Source organism: Salvelinus fontinalis, chromosome 3 (genome assembly GCF_029448725.1).
Source record: "Salvelinus fontinalis isolate EN_2023a chromosome 3, ASM2944872v1, whole genome shotgun sequence".
Taxonomy (NCBI): Eukaryota; Metazoa; Chordata; class Actinopteri; order Salmoniformes; family Salmonidae; genus Salvelinus; species Salvelinus fontinalis.
This window is the reverse complement of record NC_074667.1, coordinates 11,444,337-11,464,838: the sequence shown is the minus strand read 5'-3', so window position 1 is coordinate 11,464,838 and position 20,502 is coordinate 11,444,337. Positions and strand designations below refer to the sequence as shown.

At 39.9% G+C, this 20,502-nt stretch overlaps 1 protein-coding gene across 1 annotated transcript; it reads right to left on the bottom strand.

Annotated features, from left to right (window-relative positions):
- Positions 1-961: 961 nt before the first annotated feature.
- LOC129838814 (oocyte zinc finger protein XlCOF6-like) lies at positions 962-19,310 on the bottom strand. Its single transcript, XM_055906026.1, has 4 exons — positions 18,668-19,310; positions 17,629-17,822; positions 17,136-17,301; positions 962-6,179 (listed from the first exon to the last, which is right to left on the bottom strand). Exons 1-4 carry the CDS (start codon positions 19,053-19,055, stop codon positions 4,807-4,809), a joined length of 2,121 nt encoding a protein of 706 aa, XP_055762001.1. The 5' UTR covers positions 19,056-19,310; the 3' UTR covers positions 962-4,806.
- Between the last annotated feature and the right edge of the window lie 1,192 nt (positions 19,311-20,502).

Below are 20,502 nucleotides of genomic sequence, written 5' to 3'. Positions count from 1 at the left end.
ATTAGTGGAGATGCAGGGCTATGTTCCCCAAAAAATTATACATAAATACAAGCAGGGCATAACATTAAAACGTGCCAAATGCAGGTAGATTTAGGTATTGGTGGGTAAGAATGTCAATTTCACCAGCCACATAAGCGGGTGGTCAATTTTCAGGGCTCTACACTGCAAAAATGCACATTTGTGAATAAAGATAGAGTAAAACGTCAAGTATGAGCACGTGTGAGTTGTGTTATAGCAGATCAATTCTACAGTAACTGTTTTCAAAGTATTTCTGTGGCTTATAATTGAAATACACTGTAACCTCTTCATCAGGTTGTGTATTGCTACTGGACCAAAAAAGGAACCCCCGAAAAAGGTTAAAACTGTGAACGACCAGACAAGACATAGAAAATGATACAATGGGCCAGAACTCTGGAGACCACAGGTAGTGGTCAAGTGAATATGTTTTGAAAGTGATAGTATATATGAAATCTGGATTCAGTATGACCATCTAATAAGGTATGTCCAGTATGATACTTTACATTTGGGTGTGGCATATCATTTCAAACAAATAACCATTGAAGAATTATTTGTAACCAGATGTTATTTTTTTACTCATATGACAGAGCAAAGAAGAAAGCTAACTTGGCAGAGACAGATATTCATGAGATAAAAATGCTTCCAGGCAAAACAAAATGTAAACTCACATTTTCAAAACTATCAAAGTCATGGCATTACCGGTAATCTATATATCTAGCAGTTAACATTACGGTGTCCTAGCAGGCCACGTTTAACTTACATTTGTTGCCATTGCATTGATTGTATGGAACTTACAGGTCCTTCAGGTCAAAAAGGTGAAGAGGCAGAGCAGAGAAAGGAGGCAGACAGACCATGAAAGTAAGCACAAGTGCAGAGAGTTCTTGATCTATACTGAATCACGCCTGTTTTGTTCAATTGTGGTGTAGTCATTGAAAAAACAATACATGTTTGATTCTCACTTTTATTTAAATGTATATTAAACATTTATTAAAAATGTCAGCTCAGAAAACAACAATGTCTGCAGCACCAGAGGTACACTTTAGTGACTCTAAATTAGGAACATTCAAAACAAATGTGAAAATACATTCATATACAGTACCAGTCCAAAGTTTGGGCACACCTACTCATTCAAGGGTTTTTCTATATTTGGACTATTTTCTACATTGTAGAATAGTGAAGACATCAAAACGATGAAATAACACACATGGAATCATGTGGTAACCAAAAAAGTGTTAAACAAATAAAGATATATTTAGCCACCTTTGGACACTCTTCGCATTCTCTCAACCAGCTTCATGAGGCAGTCACCAGGTTGCAGATTTCTGAATTGTTAACTAAAATTATAAATGTGTTAACTGTTAAAATTATATATATTTTTTAAAACAATAATAAACATGCACATCCAAACAACAGCACACAAACATCAACGTCATCACATCTGGCCAGACCTATCTGCTCACCCCCCCATTAATCTCCAGCGCCAGCATCACTTTCCGCCACATGGCCTAAAACTGCACCATTTTGTTTCTCTCTGTCACCCACGCACTTTCAACATTTAGATAATAAAATATTTGACCATTCCATTGTGTTAGCGATGGAAGATTGGTTGATTTCCAGTTAAGTGTGCATTTTTTCAAGATGGTTGATGAGAAAAGTATCATCCAGCCCGTCGGGTATCTCACTGCTCATTCGTATGCCATGTCTTGATATGCAGACAGACGGATTAAAAGTACATTTACATTTTGATACTTCTGACAGACAACTTTCTAACTCCGCCCAAAACTTTTGAACTTTATAGCATTCGCAGAAGGCATGGGTTATTGAGTCATTGTTAGTTTTACACTTATACAACAGGTGGGTCTAATCCTGATTGCTTAAAAACGCATTCCAGCCTGTGTCTACTCCACAAGTTACCACCGGCTAAATCTATGATGTTAAAATGCCTATTTACTCTGTTCCATCTGCCTGTGCAATCCCCTGTCTCATCAGCCCAGCCAGGCAATTTATAAACTTGATCTCCACTATAAAAAGCATGTAGACATTATCTCCCATTTCTTTTAGACTAACATTTAGTTTTCAACATTGGAGATTTGTATAAACCTTGCTGTCTGTCTCTTCAACATTTGCTAAATTGTTTCAATATTCAAATTCGATCTTCACCTGTCCCATAGTAATGAACGTGTTGGGATGAGACAGACAGGTAGGCAGCTTTTCTCAGCCAGTTCGAAATCATGAATCAACATTTTTATGGATATATACAAAGAACTAGCAATAGAAAACAGGTCAAACAAAACAATGTGCAGCTAGTTTGTAGTCTTTCCAGCTTCCGTTTAAAATGATTGTGTTAGCTGTGTTGTTGGCTAGCTCTCGAGCAACAGTGTCCTGACAAGAGAGAGCACATTTTCTATGCCAGGTGAAATCGCGCTTCATTAGCTCATTGTTATGGATGTATCCAAATAAATGTCACTAGAAAACAACAAACACATGCAAATGCAGCTACTTTGTTGTTATTCTGGCTGCGCTGTTTGACGTGACTGTAATTTGAAACTTGTATTTTTTATTTGCACATATAAAGTCAGTTATGATGTAGTATACTTTTAAAAAATGTCTTCAGTGGGATAACTGGTATAAATATAAGAATTAATTGTTAATATTTAATTGTGCCATCCAGTGTGTGTGTTAAGAAAACCATAATTTTGAACCTTTAGGGACCATTGTTAACATTCCCAGAACCTTCAGAGAACGTTGCCTACAGTGTAACCTTCAGAGAACGTGCCCCGCTATCTTTGTAAAACCAAAAGAGAACGTTATAAGAACGTTAAAACCTTTAGGGAACATTGGTGCAACGTTCAGGGAACGTTCCCACAACCTTGAGGGACCGTTGCCAGAACCAAAATGTGTTATCTGGGTATGTCTGTGGTTGAGAAGATATTGACATTGTTCATTAACATGCTATAGTAAGCGTTTCTGTTTTAAAATGGGCCCCTTACCCCTTGGAGCAGAGGAGAGCAATGTTTTAGCAAAATTTTGCCTCCAAAAAGTAAATATGTTAAAACAACGGGTGTAACTTGTTCGCTATTGTCAGCTGATTTGTATAATTTTCCTGGCATGTTCTGTTGAGGTATTGACGAGTAAAGTCAGAATCTTCAATATAAAGCTAACTTCACTGCAGTAGTAAAATAGATAAGTGTTTAAGATCTGTATCCCTGGATTTTTGACCAGCTGATTATAGCGAAGAAAACACATCTGCATTTCCCGCTGTGTAAACACGTTGATTCTCATAGCAAATAGTCTCAAGATAAAGCCTGATAAACTTGGGGAATTGATATTCAAAGCTTAAATAGAAAAACCTTTGTCAGGAACCAGGACTAACACCAGAACTAATAAATCCAATGCAACTGCATGTTTTACAAAAGGTACCACATGGATGGGCACAGTGTTGTAAAAATACTTCAAAAGTACACCTTGAGCCTTTTTTGGGGGTGTGTGTACTTTACTATTTATATTTTTTACGTTTACTTTTTACTCCATGAATTTTCCCTGTCACCCAAAATAACTTGTTACTAACATGGGCTCCCGAGTGGCGCAGCGGTCTAAGGCACTGCATCTCAGTGCTAGAGGCGTCACTACAGACACCAGGCTGTATCACAACCGGCCGTAATTGGGAGTCCCATAGGGCAGCGTACAATTGGCCCAGCGACGTCCGGGTTTGGCCGTCATAGTAAATAAGAAATTGTTATTAACTGACTTGCCTAGTTAAATAAAAGTTAAATTTTAAAACATTGACACTTATCAAGTGAACATCCCTGGTCATCCTTACTGCCTCTGATCTGGCAGACTCACTGAACACAAATTCTTTGTTTGTAAATTATGTCTGAGTGTTGGAGTCTGAGTCTATCCGTAAATAAAAAAAATAAAAACAGAAAAATTGTGGCATCTGGTTTGCTTAATATAAGGAATGTTAAATGATTTATACTGTTACTTTGATACTTACAGTGCATTCAGAAAGTATTCAGACACCTTGACTTGTTCTACATCTTGTTACATTACAGACTTATTATAAAACTGATTAAATAAATGTTTTTTACAGGTCTGCCAAGCTTGTAGCATCATATCCAAGAAGACTCGAGGCTGTAATTGATGCTAAAGGTGTTTCAACAAAGTACTGAGTAAAGGGTCTGCATACTTATGTAAATGTGATATTTCCATTTTTATTTTTTATACATTTATACATCCAAACCTGTTTTTGCTTTGTTATTATGAGGTATTGTGTGTCGATTGATGAGGGGCAAAAACTATTTAATCAATTTTAGAATAAGGCTGTAAAGTAACAAAATGTGGAAAGTCAAGGGGTCTGAATACTTTCCGAATGCACTGTAAGTATATTTTTGCAATTACATTTACTTTTGAATCTTAAGTATATTTAAAACCAAATACTTTTACTCGAGTAGTAACTTACTGGGCGACTTGCACTTTGACTTGAGTCTTTACTTTTACTGAAGTATGAGAGGGGAGGATGGCGGCAATTTATTTTCTCGCCTAGGGTGGCAGAACGGCAAGGACTGGGCCTGCTTTCCTTTTCGCAGACTTAGACCTGAGGGGTATATAACAAAGCAGGATCAATGAGTTAACTTAATCATATAAAAATATATTTTCCTGCAGTGTGGATTGATTCAAGGATTCTCTGCAAAGTGTGTTAGCGCATGTTTTTTTCAAGTATCTTGACTAGGTATTTTAAGGTGTCCTAACCAGGTAAAAGCTTTTTCACACTAAGAGGATTTGAAAGGATTATTTATCTCCTGTGTGTGTCATCTCATGTGTTTTCAGTCTCCTTAACCTGGTAAAACCTTTTCCACACTGAGAACATTGGAATGGTTTTTCTCCCGTGTGTATTGTCATGTGATCTTTCAGATGAGATGACTGGATGAATCTCTTCCCACACTGAGAGCATTGGAAAGCCCTCTGCCTCCCTACTAAGTGTGTTCTCTCATGTGATTTCCGGTCCCCTGATGAGAAAAATTTCTTTTCACACTGGGAGCACTGATACGGCTTCTCGCCAGTGTGTGTTCTTTCATGCACTTTTAGATGCCCTGATCGCCCGAAACCCTTCCCACAATGAGAACAGTGGTATGTTTTCTCTTCCCCTGTATGTATTCTCTCATGCTCTTTCAGGCCCCTTAACTCAACAAAACCCCTTCCACACTGTGAGCAGAGGTGAGGCTTCTCTTTTGTGTGTGTCCACTCATGTGTTTTCAGGCTCCCTAACTGGGTAAAACTCTTTCCGCACAGGGAGCACTGGAAAGGCTTCTCTCCTTTGTGTATTCTGTTATGTTTTTTCAGGCTCCCTAACTCAGTAAAACTCTTTCCACACAGGGAGCAGTAGAAAGGCTTCTCTCCTGTGTGTGTCCTCTCATGTGTTGTCAGGTGCCCTAACTGGGTAAAACTCTTTCCACACTGGGAGCAGTGGTGAGGCTTCTCTCCTGTGTGTATTCTCTTGTGCATTTTTAAGTTCCCTAAATGGGTAAAACTTTTTCCACACAGGAAGCATTGGAAAGGCTTATCTCCTGTGTGTGTTCTTTCATGGTCTTTCAGGGTCCATAACCAAGTAAAACCCTTTCCACACTGAGTGCATTGGAATGTTTTTTCTCCTGTGTGTGTTCTCTTATGCTCTTTCAGATGAGTTGACCGGATAAATTTCTTTCCACACTGAGCGCATTGGAAAGGCCTCTCTACAGAGTGTGTGTTTTTTTTCCCAGTGTGTATTCTCTCATGCGTTCTCAGGTTCCCTGACTGGGTGAAACTCTTTCCGCACTGAAAGCAGTGGTAAGGCTTCTCCCCTTTATGCGTTCTCGTATGGTCTTTAAGGTGCCCTAACCGGGTATAAGTCTTTCCACATTGGGAGCAGGGGTAAGGCTTTTCTCCTGTGTGCGTCCTCTCATGTGATTTCAGGTGCCCTGACTGAGTAAAACTCTTTTCACATTGTGAGCAGTGGTAAGGCTTTTCTCCTGTGTGTATTCTTTCATGATCTTTAAGGTTCCGTAACTTAGTAAAACTCTTTCCACACTGCGAGCAGCGGTGTTGTCTTGCTGGTTTGGGCATCTCTGGGTCTGGTTCCCCTGAAGTACACTTTCCGCTGTTCGAGTGAGAGTCTAGTCTCTCTCCTGCCAAAGACAAACAGAGTGTTTAGTTAAATACTAAACAGAGACCTGAATGAAACCTCCATATGATAAAATTGTCTTCCTATGAGATTTAATCAAGACATGATCCATCAATAAAAACAGCAGCGCACGTCATCACAGATTGGCGGTAGTGTTTTGTAGCCTAATAAAAACAAAATAGAACTTGACTGTTATGCATTTATTAGACCTAATGGACTACAATTACAGTGTATACAAACAACGGAGTAAAACAAGCTTACATTTGGGGTTCTGAGGGGTATATTACAAGGTTAGCTAGATCTACTTATGGTTTTCTGAAGCAAGCCAGCTTCAGTTAGCTTCACATTCCAGCTCAGGCTTCATCCGCGTTACGGATGTGGATATTGATCCTGCAGCTGCCATTAACTCCAGCCAGGCATGTAGCTGCTTGTCCATGTAGCACGTGGACATCCTAGTGAGTCGAACGCCAAACTCTTTATTGAGACAAACCTGAAAACGGCAATCCATGGGCGAGTCAGTGCCACGTTTTCATTTTTACCGAAATGAAAATGAAAGTTATCTTGCAAATTTAGCAGGCTAAGGTGGGAAATACGCTATTAGAAGTGCCGTCTTTCTTTTATTGTGTGTGTATCATAATCATAACATTGATGTGCTTATCAATACACAAGCATCTTCTTTCCCACTCCTTTCATTTTATTCATATGAAAGTTTTAATGTGCATGACGTTTCAAATGCATCCTGTTATTCCTAAATGTGTAGTGTGATATGTATTTGAATATATATATATATTCTTTACACAGGAACATTTCACGAATAAAATATTTAAATCAGTCATCCTCCTCATATTGTCGAGAGGATGAAGGGGGTGATAAAGCACTCTGAGCTTTATTTAAACAAACTTAACACAGCAGTAAATCTTAACACTGGCTGTTGCACTATACGTTCGAGGGGTGTCAGGAAAATGTATTGTATTTTCACAACCCGGAATTTTGGGCGCAGAGTCAACGCCCACTGCAATCCGTTCTATTGGCCAACGTGCAATCATTGGAAAATAAAATCGATGAGCTATGATCAAGATTATCCTACCAACGGGACATCGAAAAACTGTAAAATAATATGTTTCACCGAGTCGTGGCTGAACAACGACACAGATAATATAGAGCTGGTGGGATTCTCCATGCACCGGCAGGACAGAGAAAATACATCTGGTAAGACGAGGGGTGGGGGTGTCTATTTGTCCATAAAAGCTGGTGCGCGATGTCTCATATTAAAGAAGTCTCAAGGTATTGCTCACCTGAGGTAGAATACCTTATGATAAGCTGTAGACCACACTATCTACCAAGAGAGTTCTAATCCATATAAGGGTGAAACGGTTACCGGTTTCACGATAAACCACGGTAAAATTCCCGCCTGTTAGTATTACCATTTCAAATTATCATTAAAACCGTGTTTGATTACCGTGGTTTGAAAAACTCACTGCAAATACTGTCCAACATCAACCAAAGTTAGCAACAGTCTAGCGCAGGCGCAGCATGCAATGTGGGTTTTGTTTTGTGTGAAAACATGGCAGAAGGCAGTGACAGCACTCTGGAGATTTTTCAGCCTTCTAAGAGGACTAAATCTGAAGTGTGGTCATATTTTGGGTTTTACAAGAGTGCTGAGGGAAACTTAATCGAATATGGTCACCCTGTCTGCAGAACATGCAACAACAAAAAACACTGCAACATTTCAAATCTTTTGAGTAATCTTCGTGACCACCACCCACTACTGTATAGCGAATGAAAGGCAAGTTAACATTTAGCTCAATGCATGATGTGGGGACTTCGGAATGGGGGAAAACGTCATGGTTTGTCTCTCTAACTTGCTAATAGCTTGTCAATAATGTAAACTGAAGCTTTCAGTGTTACCTACTCTTGTAATAACACTACACGTTGTTCTGCTGCTGTATGCGTTGGGTCTGCATACTCTATTCACCCATTGCACACGATAACACGTTATGTAGTTTAGTCACCCAACCAACATATTTTGTTCATTTAAAATCCGTCAGTCGTCGACTTGGTTGTAAAAGTGTTCCAACAGGGGAAACACTATAGACTCCGATACACGACTCCTGTATTTATGTCAATTGTTGGGCTCATTGCAGTTACTATCACCGTCTTCCTAAGACTCATTTGTATTTATGTAAATTGTGCATGGGGTCATTGCATATACTCAAATCCAACACAGAAGATAGACTGTGTGTGTGTATGTGTGTGTGTGTGTGTGTGTGTGTGTGAATAATAATAATTAAAACAACTAGGGGCCATGCATCAGAGCTCCCTCACCTTGCCAGGGTTGCAAGGACTAGCGTGCCATCAGAGGGAGTGTTCAGTGCCTCTCATGGCCACATGGCGCCATCTTTAATGTTAATGTTATTATTTTAATGATTGTGCACATAAAAAGTGCATAGTGCTGCTAATTTTATTTGTTGTTTGTTAATTTTATTTGCTTACTTAAGGCTGTGTTCATTTAAACCTGAACTAGGGAAACCTTTACCTCTCATGGCCACATGGCGCCATCTTTAATGTTATTGTTATTATTTTCATGTTTATGTACACAAAAAGTGCATAGTGTGCCTCCCGGGTGGCGCAGTGGTCTAGGGCACTGCATCGCAGCGCTAGCTGCGCCACCAGAGACTCTGGGTTCGCGCCCAGGCTCTGTCGCAGCCGGCCGCGACCGGGAGGTCCGTGGGGCGACGCACAATTGGCCTAGCGTCGTCCGGGTTAGGGAGGGTTTGGCCGGTAGGGGGATATCCTTGTCTCATCGCGTACCAGTGACTCCTGTGGCGGGCCGGGCGCAGTGCGCGCTAACCAAGGGAGCCAGGTGCACGGTGTTTCCTCCGACACATTGGTGCGGCTGGCTTCCGGGTTGGAGGCGCGCTGTGTTAAGAAGCAGTGCGGCTTGGTTGGGTTGTGTTTCGGAGGACGCATGGCTTTCGACCTTCGTCTCTCCCGAGCCCGTACGGGAGTTGTAGCGATGAGACAAGATAGTAATTACTAGCAATTGGATACCACGAAAATTGGGGAGAAAAGGGGGTAAAATTAAAAGTGTATAGTGCTACTAATTGTATTTGTTGTTTGTTAGTTTTCAATATTAAACTTGATGAAATTATTTCAGTGTGTGTATCAGTAATTTTTTAACATTTCAAGCACATTTTAACAATATCGCGATAATACTGATAACCGTGATAAATTCGGTCACTATAATCGTGATATGAAATTTTCATACTGTTTCATCTCTACATCTACAGTTGAAGTCGGACGTTTACATACACCTTAGCCAAATACATTTAAGCTCAGTTTTTCACAATTCCAGACAATTAATCCCTGTAAAAATTCCATGTCTTAGGATCACCACTTTATTGTAAGAATGTGAAATGTCAGAATAATAGTAGAGAGAATGATTTATTTCAGCTTTTATTTCTTTCATCACATTCCCAGTGGGTCAGAAGTTTACATACACTCAATTAGTATTTGGTAGCATTGCCTTTAAATTGTTTAACTTGGGTCAAACATTTTGGGCAGCCTTCCACAAGCTTCCCACAATAAGTTGGGTGAATTTTGGCCCATTCCTCCTGATAGAGCTGGTGTAACTGAGTCAGGTTTGTAGGCCTCCTTGCTCAGACACGCTTTTTCAGATCTGCTCACAAATTTTCTATAGGATTGAGGTCAGGGCTTCGTGATGGTCACTCCAATACCTTGACTTTGTTGTCCTTAAGCCATTTTGCCACAACTTTGGAAGTATGCTTGGGGTCATTGTCCATCTGGAAGACCCATTTGCGACCAAGCTTTAACTTCCTTACTGATGTCTTGAGATGTTGCTTCAATATATCCACATAATTTTCCTTTCCTCATGATGCTATCTATTTTGTGAAGTGCACCAGCCCCTCCTGCAGCAAAGCACCCACACAACATGATGCTGCCACCCCCGTGCGTCACGGGTGGGATGGTGTTCTTCGGCCTGCAAGCCTCCCCCTTTTTCCTACAAACATAATGATGGTCATTATGGCCAAACAGTTCTATTTTTGTTTCATCAGACCAGAGGACATTTCTCCAAAGAGTACAAACTTTGTCCCCATGTGCAGTTGCAAAACGTAGTCTGGCTTTTTTATGGAGGTTTTGGAGCAGTGGCTTCTTTCTTGCTGAGCGGCCGCGCTAATTAAAAGCGAGGGTCGACCTCTGCCTGAGATCAGTTTCATGAAGAAGGATGAAAAGGTGTGAATTAAAATGCGAGGGTTGACCTCTCCCCGAGATCAGTCTCATGAAGAAGGATGAAAATGTGTGAATTAAAAGCGAGGATCGACCTCTGCCTGAGATCAGTTTCATGAAGAAGGATGAAAAGGTGTGAATTAAAAGTGAGGGTCGACCTCTGTCTGAGATCAGTCTCATGAAGAAGGATGAAAAGGTGTGAATTATAAGCAAGGGTCGTCCTCTGCCTGAGATCAGTTTCATGAAGAAGGATGAAAAGGTGTGGATTAAAAGCGAGTGTCGTCCTCTGCGAAAAGGTGAGAGCGTTCAATACCAACTGGCATCAAATGTCTAGCTGGTTAACAGGGAGCCTATCATCAAGCCGCCTGTAATTGCACATTAAGATTCTTTACATGCTGAATATCTTTTCTGGGATGTCAAAAACAATCCCGAATGATTTGATAGCTTCCATCGCATCATCCATTAAATGTTAGATTAAAGAGAGAGGTTGACGCAGCACATTTTGTCACGTGCACTCAAGTAGGCTTTGCACTTTCCTCTGGTATTTATTTAGCAAAGATGATAACACACAATCAGCCGGGACAGACACAAGCAAAGACTCATGACATAAATGTTGCTGCAGCCTAGGCTACACCTAAACATTAGAAATCTGACATGCTGTATGCGATGAAAACGAGACGATTTTTCCGTTTGATCAACTGTCGGCTACTAATAAGAGCAGCTGCATACAGCCTATGCTCCATTTCCATCTGGTCAGGGTAAACTAATTGGTAAAGTTATGTATTTATAGTCCATTTGTGTGTCAGGAGAAAATGTGAATTTGATCACATTTTTCTTATATTCAAAATTGGGCTGGCTAGGCTGCCTATACATTTTTCATCCAAAATGATTACTTGGAATGAATCAATCAACATAATAGTGATGGCAGATACAAGCCCTACAGTTGCATAAAGCCTGCTCAGTCCAGCTCAGCCCCCCCCCCCCCAAGGAACGTTCCTTGAGCTACTTTGATGTGTCAAGCGGGCGAGATGCGCAGTCTGTGTTTGACTACATTAATTTTGAGACGTCTGAGTTTAACTTCATAGAGAAACTCGTTGTCCAAACCTACGATGGCGCAGCTGTAATATAATGTATCTGCTATTTGTATTTACAGCTAAGTCCCCTCCTGTTCCCTGACTAACAGGTGATGACTACTCCCCTTCACTACCATTGTCAACTTTCTCCTGACATGAACTGAAGCCATGGCGTCTCATGTACCTGCTCATCCACTGGCACATTGAATGTTTTCCTTCCAAGCACTGTGAGTACCCCTATCAATTTTCTCTGATTACTGTGTGTAGAGTCAATCACATACACAATCACATTATTACAGATCAAAGATTTTACTCCTTGCTTAGACTAACTCATTCTTAGCTCTTTTGTCTAACCGTGTAGTGTGTTGTGTTTTTGTTTTTTGTCTTCCCAGTAAAATCCTGTCCTGCACTGGTCAAGCCTCTGAACACCTCAACTCATGCCTCATACCCTCATTCAATCACTGCTGTGATTCCTTTCCAACACTGTGTAAGTAGCACTCTCATTCCCCTTCCCCATAATATTGTACTATAAATGTCTTTACTAAATGCTTTAGGTTAAAATTATTTGTCTTTGATGATTTTTGAAACACACTTTGTGGTCTCCGTGCGTTCCGCGCCTATACCATGTGTCTCCCATCGTCCACAATTTTTCAAGTCACCAGCCTCCACTGGCGCACTCATAAAAACTGTAATATAACTGTTGTTTTATTAAAATGTCTAATGTCATGGTCAATCCTTGTATGTAGCAAAGTCACACACAATTTAATAAAAACAATTCCAAAGCATTTTCATTCAAATATATTTTTTCTTATCAAAAAATAATACTTACAAGTAAATAATACTAACATTCCTTCAGATATTCAAATATTCGGACAACAGCGCCCATCCCTATTTTAATCCTACCCCTGTGATGTCACAAAGAAGCATTTTTTAGGACCTTTCATCTTATCTTTTTAATCACAGATCACATATGTAGACACTGGTTTGGTGCTGGATATAATGAATGAGGTTGAAAAGTGGTGGAATTGTCCTTTAACGCCTTCTGTGCTACAGGGAGGGAATCTGATTTGATTGTTCCTCAACTCACACCTCAAATACTTAATTCAGGTTACAGTGGATTTAGCCTGCCCTGAAAAACTTGACCAAAAAAAATGTACTTTTCATTACTTTAACCCTTTACACTGATAAATGCCTAAATTGGCATGCAGTGGCTATACAGTAACATGCTACACATGACGTCAGAGCTCTGGCTCTGCACTTCTCATCGCTGTATGGGTTTCGACTGACAGCCGTTCTGAACTTGAGCCCCTCGCACGACAAGAAGTTGCCCTCATCCCTCCCACTAATTGGGCAGCTTTTATACCTTTTTTGTTGTCTAAGTGAGGGAAATGCTGTAAATTAAGAGGACTATGTATTTTGAAAGATGAGACGTTGAGAATTATAATAAATATTGCTTTGATGTCATACAAGCAAACCAAACACCCATGAGTCTAAATATGCACTTTACACTTCCATATCCTACAACTCATGTCATATACACTGAGTGTACAAAACATTAAGGTTGGGTTCTTTCCGTGACAAATACTGACCAGCTGAATACAGATGAAAGCCATGATCCTTATTGATGTCACCTGTTAAATCCACTTCAATCAGTATAGATGCAGGGGAGGAGATTTTTAAGCCTTCAAATCAAATTTGAAGAATACAACAGGTGCAGACCTTACCATGAAATGCTTACTTACAAGCAGTTAAAAACTTCATATGGCTGCAATCCCGCTAACGGGATCGATATGACAACAGCCAGTGAAAGTGCAGGGCGCCAAATTCAAAAAACAGAAATCTCATAATTAAAATTACTCAGACATACATGTGTCTTATACCATTTTAAAGATAATCTTGTTGTTAATCCCACCAAAATGTCCGATTTCAAATATGCTTTTCAGCGAAAGCACTACAAACGATTATGTTAGGTCACACCAAACCACAATAAACACAGCCATTTTTCCAGCGAAAGATAGCAGTCACAAAAAGCAGAAATATAGCTAAAATTAATCACTAACCTTTGATGATCTTCATCAGATGACACTCATAGGACTTCATGTTACACAATACATGCATGTTTTGTTTGATAAAGTTCATATTTATATTAAAAAATCTGAGTTTACATTGGCGCGTTACATTCACTAGTTCCAAAAACATCCAGTGATAGTGCATAGCCACATCGTTTCAACAGAAATACTCATCATAAATGTAGATGATAATACAGGTTATACACATGGAATTATAGATATACCTCTCCTTAATGCAACCGCTGTGTCAGATTTCAAAAAGACTTTACGGAAAAAGAAAACCATGCAATAATCTGAGACGGAGCTCAGAACAACGCAGCCTCAGAAATGCAAATGCCAACGGAGGCGGTGTTAAATACTGTTGAAGTAATATGGCTACAGGTTCATCTGCCTCACCTAAAGCCCATTCTTGTGGGAAGCTGCTATAGACCACCAAGTGCTAACAGTCAGTATCTGGATAATATGTGTGAAATGCTTGATAATGTATGTGATATCAACTGAGAAGTATATTTTCTGGGTGATTTAAATATTGACTGGCTATCATCAAGCTGCCCACTCAGGAAAAAACATCAAACTGTAACCAGTGCCTGCAACCTGGATCAGGTTGTCAGTCAACCTACCAGGGTAGTTACAAACAGCACAGGAATTAAATCATCAACATATATTGATCACATCTTTCCTAATACTGCAGATATTTGCTTTAAAGCAGTATCCAAATCCATAGGATGTAGTGATTACAATATAATAGCCATATCTAGGAAAACCAAAGTTCCAAAGGCTGGGCATAATATAGTGTATATAACATACAATATGTTTTGTAGTGATTCATATGTTGATGATGTAAAGAATATTTGCTGGTCTGTGGTGTGTAATGAGGAGCAAACAGATGCGGCACTTGACGCATTTATGAAACTACTTATTCCGGTTACTAATAAGCACACACCCATTAAGAAAATGACTGTAAAACGGTTTAATCCCCTTGGATTGATGAGGAATTGAAAAATTGTATGGTTGAGAGGGATGAGGGAAAGGTATGGCAATTAAGTCTGGCAACCCAACTGATTGGCAAACGTACTGCAAATTAAGAAATCATCTGACTAAACTAATTAAAAAGAAACTACACTATGAAACAAAGATCAATTATATAAAGAATGATATAAAAAAGCTTTGGAGCACCTTAAATTCAATTTTTGGGGAAAAAGACAACTCGGCTCCTTCATTTATTGAATCACAAAGCCCACTGATATTGAAAACTACTTTAATGCCTTTTTCATTGGCAAGATAAGCAAACTTAGGGATGACATGCCAGCAACAAACGCTGACACTACACATCCAAGTATATCGGACCAAATAATGAAAGACAAGAATTGTACTTTTGAATTGCGTAAAGTCAGTGTGGAAGAAGTGAAAAAATGATTGTTGTCTATCAACAATGACAAGCCACCGGGGTCTGATAATCTGGATGGAAAACTACTGAGGATAATAGCAGACGATATTGCCATATTTTCCACATCTTCAATTTAAGTCTACTTGAGACCGTGTGCCCTCAGGCCTGGAGGGAAGCTAAAGTAATTCCGCTACCCAAGAATAGTAAAGCCCCCTTAACTGGATCAAACAGCCGACCAATCAGCCTGTTACCAACCCTTAGTAAACTTCTGGAAAAAATTGTGTTTGACCAGATACAATGCTATTTCACAGTAAACAATTGACAACAAAATTTCAGCATGCTTATAGGGAAGGACACTCAACAAGCACAGCACTTACACAAATGACTGATGATTGGCTGTCTTGTTAGACTTCAGTGCAGCTTTTGTCATTATCGATCATAGTCTGCTGCTGGAAAAACGTATGCGTTATGGCTTTTTTTTTTTACTTCATCACTACTTATATTTATGAGAGGTATTGACATGTTGAATGCACCGAGCTGTCTGTCTAAACTAGAGGTCGACCGATTAATCGGAATGGCCGATTAATTAGGGCCGAGTACAAGTTTTCATAACAATCGGTAATTGGCATTTTTGGATACCGATCATGGCCGATTCCATTGCACTCCACGAGGAGACTGCGTGGCAGGCTGACCACATTTGCGCTTATAGCCTACTGCCGTGTGCAAATTGCTGTGCTTATAATGTGAAGAAACAGCCTAATAGTTTAGCAACATTTTAAGCTAAAAGTTCTGATCTGTTGCGTCAGCCTCATTACGTTGTTTTTTTTTTAAAGCTAATGGTTGTATTAATTTGAGATCTATCACATCCCACAATTTATTGCACAGAATAGGTCAACCTTTGTACTATGGGGGATAGTAGATTGCCATAGGTTAGTGCTGTTTCTGTTCGTTAGGCCTACTCATCTTGTTGGCTGACGAAAAGTAAATGTAGACAGTTCTTCCAATATCTTCAATATGCACCTCGGAATAGGATAAGGGCGCGTGCAGTTGCTTCCCCGATAGACACATTGGGGACACAACTGCAAGCGTCCTTATCCTATGCACGTGTTCTTATCCTATTACAAGTGTCTTCACTTGTAGCCTGTGAGAAAGACCCGATCACGTGATGGAGAGCTGTGTGAGTGAGATGATAGATGCTTCGGAGCAGGCGGCACTCAGGGAAAAGGGCTGCAAAGGTTTTTTTTAGGGTGTATTATGGCCACACAAAGAGGATGCCGCCGGGAAATTCAAGGCATTATCAAGTGCTTGTCAAATTGTGAATGAGGGACTGATGAAGTGTGTAGAAACAAAGCAGAGCCCATGCCTTTCAGGCAACTTTTTTCAAATCATCATTAGAGTCACATCATGCAGCCTGACAATGTATTAAACATCTAAACAACAACTAAAGTTACAGAACAACTAAAGTTACATTAATAACACTAAATTAAGCATATAAGAGTACCTATTTATTTGTTAACCGCTCAACACAGCATGTGCGCACTCCCTCAAACCGTTTGGAGAAAATATCCTTTCTATTTTATTCAGCTTTGTTCAATTGTATTCTTCATACTATAAAATAATGCCATGGAATTCTAAGCAAATCTTGTATGCTAAATTAACTAGTGTAGCCCACAGCCATATGTTAGATCCTGATCTGGCTATGCCATAAGGACAACTCAGAGTATGCTATTCTGTTCTTCTGAAATAGAACATTTTCTAGATACATTTTCTTCATATCATGTTTCTTTAGACCACTCTAAAATAATAATTGATTTATTGTGAAGGTGTAGGCTATATTACATGGATTTATTTGACTTTTTAAAATGTAGATGTTCCAAAGTTCTGCATCAGTGGCTTGTAGGCTGTGTGTGGAAGCCAGACGATGCTAAATGTGTTTAAGATTAATTAACGGCCAATTACTGGGAGACCGACAGTTATTTCCTTGACCATTTACCGGCTGACAAAATATCGGGACCACCACAACCCTATACGAGACCAAAACGGTTGCACTGTATAGCCCTGACAGGTGAGCTGCTAATCAACACTAAATAACTATGTTTTGCAAATATGGGTCAATAAATATCAATTAATGAACTGTTACAGAAGAAGATTGGAGTCTAATCCACACACACCATTATTCTTACCTGATGACATTGAATATGAACCTCCCTTTTCATCTCCTCTCGCAGTTCCACTCAGCCCCTGTGTTTTCATGCAATCGACTAGCCGCACAGACACCCTCTTCAGACCCCACAGTGAGGCACGACCTGACGACTCCAGGAGACGGGAGGGGGGCGGGAAAGACGTGTCCTGCAAAACACGTGTAAATAATGACAGAATCAATTTAGGGTGGGAAACTCTCCTACATGTCAAGGAATTTTGAATTCTCAAAAGTCTCATTAGTCTTTCTTTGATTCCTCTCATTCTCTGGACCTCCTTCCCAAATTGCATTGGAAGAGAAAGTCCAATCAGAATCACCTTTATTTGCCAAGTGCATTTACATATATAGGACATTTGGAGGAACCTCAAATATTCTCCTCCAATGTATTCAAAGAAGGAGGTTGAAGAATCAAGAATGAGAGGAATCAAGGAAGAACTGTTGACAACCAAAACACTCAATGACTGGGAAATACTTACCCCCAGCCAGTTGCTAGGAAACCAATCCTTGTCCTCCATGTTCCATTCTTCATTGTAGTGAATAGCATTGTCATCATCATCAACAGTCTGGCTGGGACTCACGGGTGCCACACTATATTCTTCCTGTATCTTTCTGATGTCCTCTTTCACTATACAGCCCTGGGAGGGCCAGAAAACAGCATTTTGCCTTGGTTCTGTAAAGGGAAGAGTTCAACTATTGGTTAAAACAAAGGGTGTAGCTGGCTCTCTACCTGATTCCAGGCATATCACTCTCTTCATCCTAGGACCTTCAGTCGGAGAGCGAACTCTGAATACAAACTAAACGAAAATGAAAAAATATATGTTAAAAAACGGAGGTCAGTAGAATACCTCTTAAAACCACACGTCGGTTCAACAACTGCACAGTTTGTGCCCCTGTTTTTAAGACAATACCAAAGATTTGTATAACTAACCCAAGATACACCACAGTCTGTTGTTTCCAATGGGATCAAATGAAGCATAGTGGGCAGAACAAACATACATATTGCCATTATGGCACCCCTACTCTGTGAAGTGTGTGTGTGTGTGCAATAACTCAAATCGCTCTTGCTCTTCTAAACACCACCATTTTTTTTTTTACTTTAGCAAAGGGTAAAGTCCACAAAACATACCACTCTGTTCGTAACATATTCTTGTTTTGTGATTAAAGGTTATGTAGATTTTGAAAATTAGCTGAATGTCGGCCCAGTTCCATCTCACTCCATACTCTCCCACTGCTGGACACTGGGCTTCCTTCCTCTCCTCAACATATTTGATGGGGAATGGAAATTCCAACTGGATGCTTCAGATTTATACATCCCGTGAAACATCTGGCTCCTTGTTCTATAATCATGGCTAGATGGGATACAGCTTTTGTCAGATTTAGGTTTTTGGGGGGGAATTTTAGATAAACCTAACCTGCTGCATAAGTTCTCCTAAACCTGCTACGAAAAGTCAATTTTTACCAAATCTATAAAATCCCTTCTAGACAAAACCGTGTTCTATCTGTGACAAAACTCACTGGTGTCTTCAGTCTCCTCTCCTTCCTCCTCTTTCAGTTCCAAAACGTCTTCCTCCTCCTTTATTGAGATAGCTATCTCTTCCTCTTCCTCTTTCACTATACAATATTCTTCTTCTTCTTTCAATGTGATAGTCTCCTCTTTCATTCTGAATTGGTCTACTTCCTCTTTCACTACAAAAGGACGTTTCTCTTCATTCACCATAACAACCCCCTCTTCTTCTTTCAATGTGATAGCCTCCTCTTTCTCCTTCGTCGTTCTGAAAGATTCTTCCTCTCCTTTTACTGTATCCCCCTCTTCTTCTTTCACGACAATGTTCAGCCCCGGAGGTTCTTTCTCTGTCCAGCAGACATCTTTTTTAACAGCGGGGGATAAGCTTTGTGAGCTCATTATCGGGGATGTAAGCTAGCTAACGTTAGCATGAGCGACTGCCCTAGTGTTAGGCTCAGTATCAATCTTAAATTGCAAATTCCGTTTAAATCAACTAGTACATACGTTATCAGAATTGCGTTTAAAACACTAATATCTGTGTAGCTATACAAAAAAAAGGTCCAAAGTGATGCAATGGGTAGGTTTTATGTTGGCTAATAAGCTAACGGTACAGAGATGGCTGAATCAGTAGCCGTGTTGTTGTTGTTGAAGAAGCTTTTCTTCTTCTACTAGTATTCTATCAGCAGCACAAACGATGACGTCCTGTTTATATGTTAATGAGGAAATCTTCTAAATAAAAGCGCGCATTTCAAAACATTGCAATGTGGATAGCTCATTCCCAATATATTTAAAATGCAATGAGTCATTTATGAAAACAAATAAAAAACGTGGTTTTAAAAAACTTTTTTTAATACCAATAATAAAAAATTAAAAAATACAATGTTGACACTGGTATGTTGAGAATATTCAGCTGTAGAGAATTTTTCTACCTGTCTCAGCTAAAGTGGGATGGGAAATACTCAGTAGGGACTCTGCTATCCAAATGGTTAATTTTGGAGGGGGTCTTTGTCGCACGACCTGCTGCTGGCTTTTCACTCCGCCCCATCTACAGTTGAAGTCGGAAGTTTACATACACCTTAGCCAAATACATTTCAACTCAGTTTTTCACAATTCCTGACATTTAAAAAATCCCTGTCTTAGGTCAGTTAGGATCACCGATTTATTGTAAGAATGTGAAATGTCAGAATAATAGGAGAGAGAATGATTTATTTCAGCTTTCATCACATTCCCAGTGGGTCAGAAGTTTACATACACTCAATTATAATTTGGTAGCATTGCCTTTAAATTGTTTAACTTGGGTCAAACGTTTCGGGTAGCCTTCCACAAGCTTTCCACAATAAGTTGGGTGAATTTTGGCCCATTCCTCCTGATAAAGCTGGTGTAACTGAGTCAGGTTTGCAGACCTCCTTGCTCGCACACGCTTTTTCAGTTCTGCCCACATATTTTCTATAGGATTGAAGTCAGGGCTTTGTGATGGCCCCTCCAATACCTTGACTTTGTTGTCCTTAAGCCATTTTGCCACAACTTTGGAAGTATGCTTGGGGTCATTGTCCATTTAGAAGACCCATTTGCGACCAAGCTTTAACTTCCTGACTGATGTCTTGAGATGTTGCTTCAATATATCCACATTATTTTCCTACCTCGTGATGCCATCTATTTTGTGAAGTGCACCAGTCCCTCCTGCAGCAAAGCACCCCCACAACATGATGCTGCCAGCCCCATGCTTCACGGTTGGGATGGTGTTCTGTGGCTTGCAAGCCTCCCCCTTTTTCCTCCAAATATAACAACGGTCATTACGGCCCCGAGGCCTTTTGCCTTTTGGTAGGCCATCGTAAATAAGAATTTG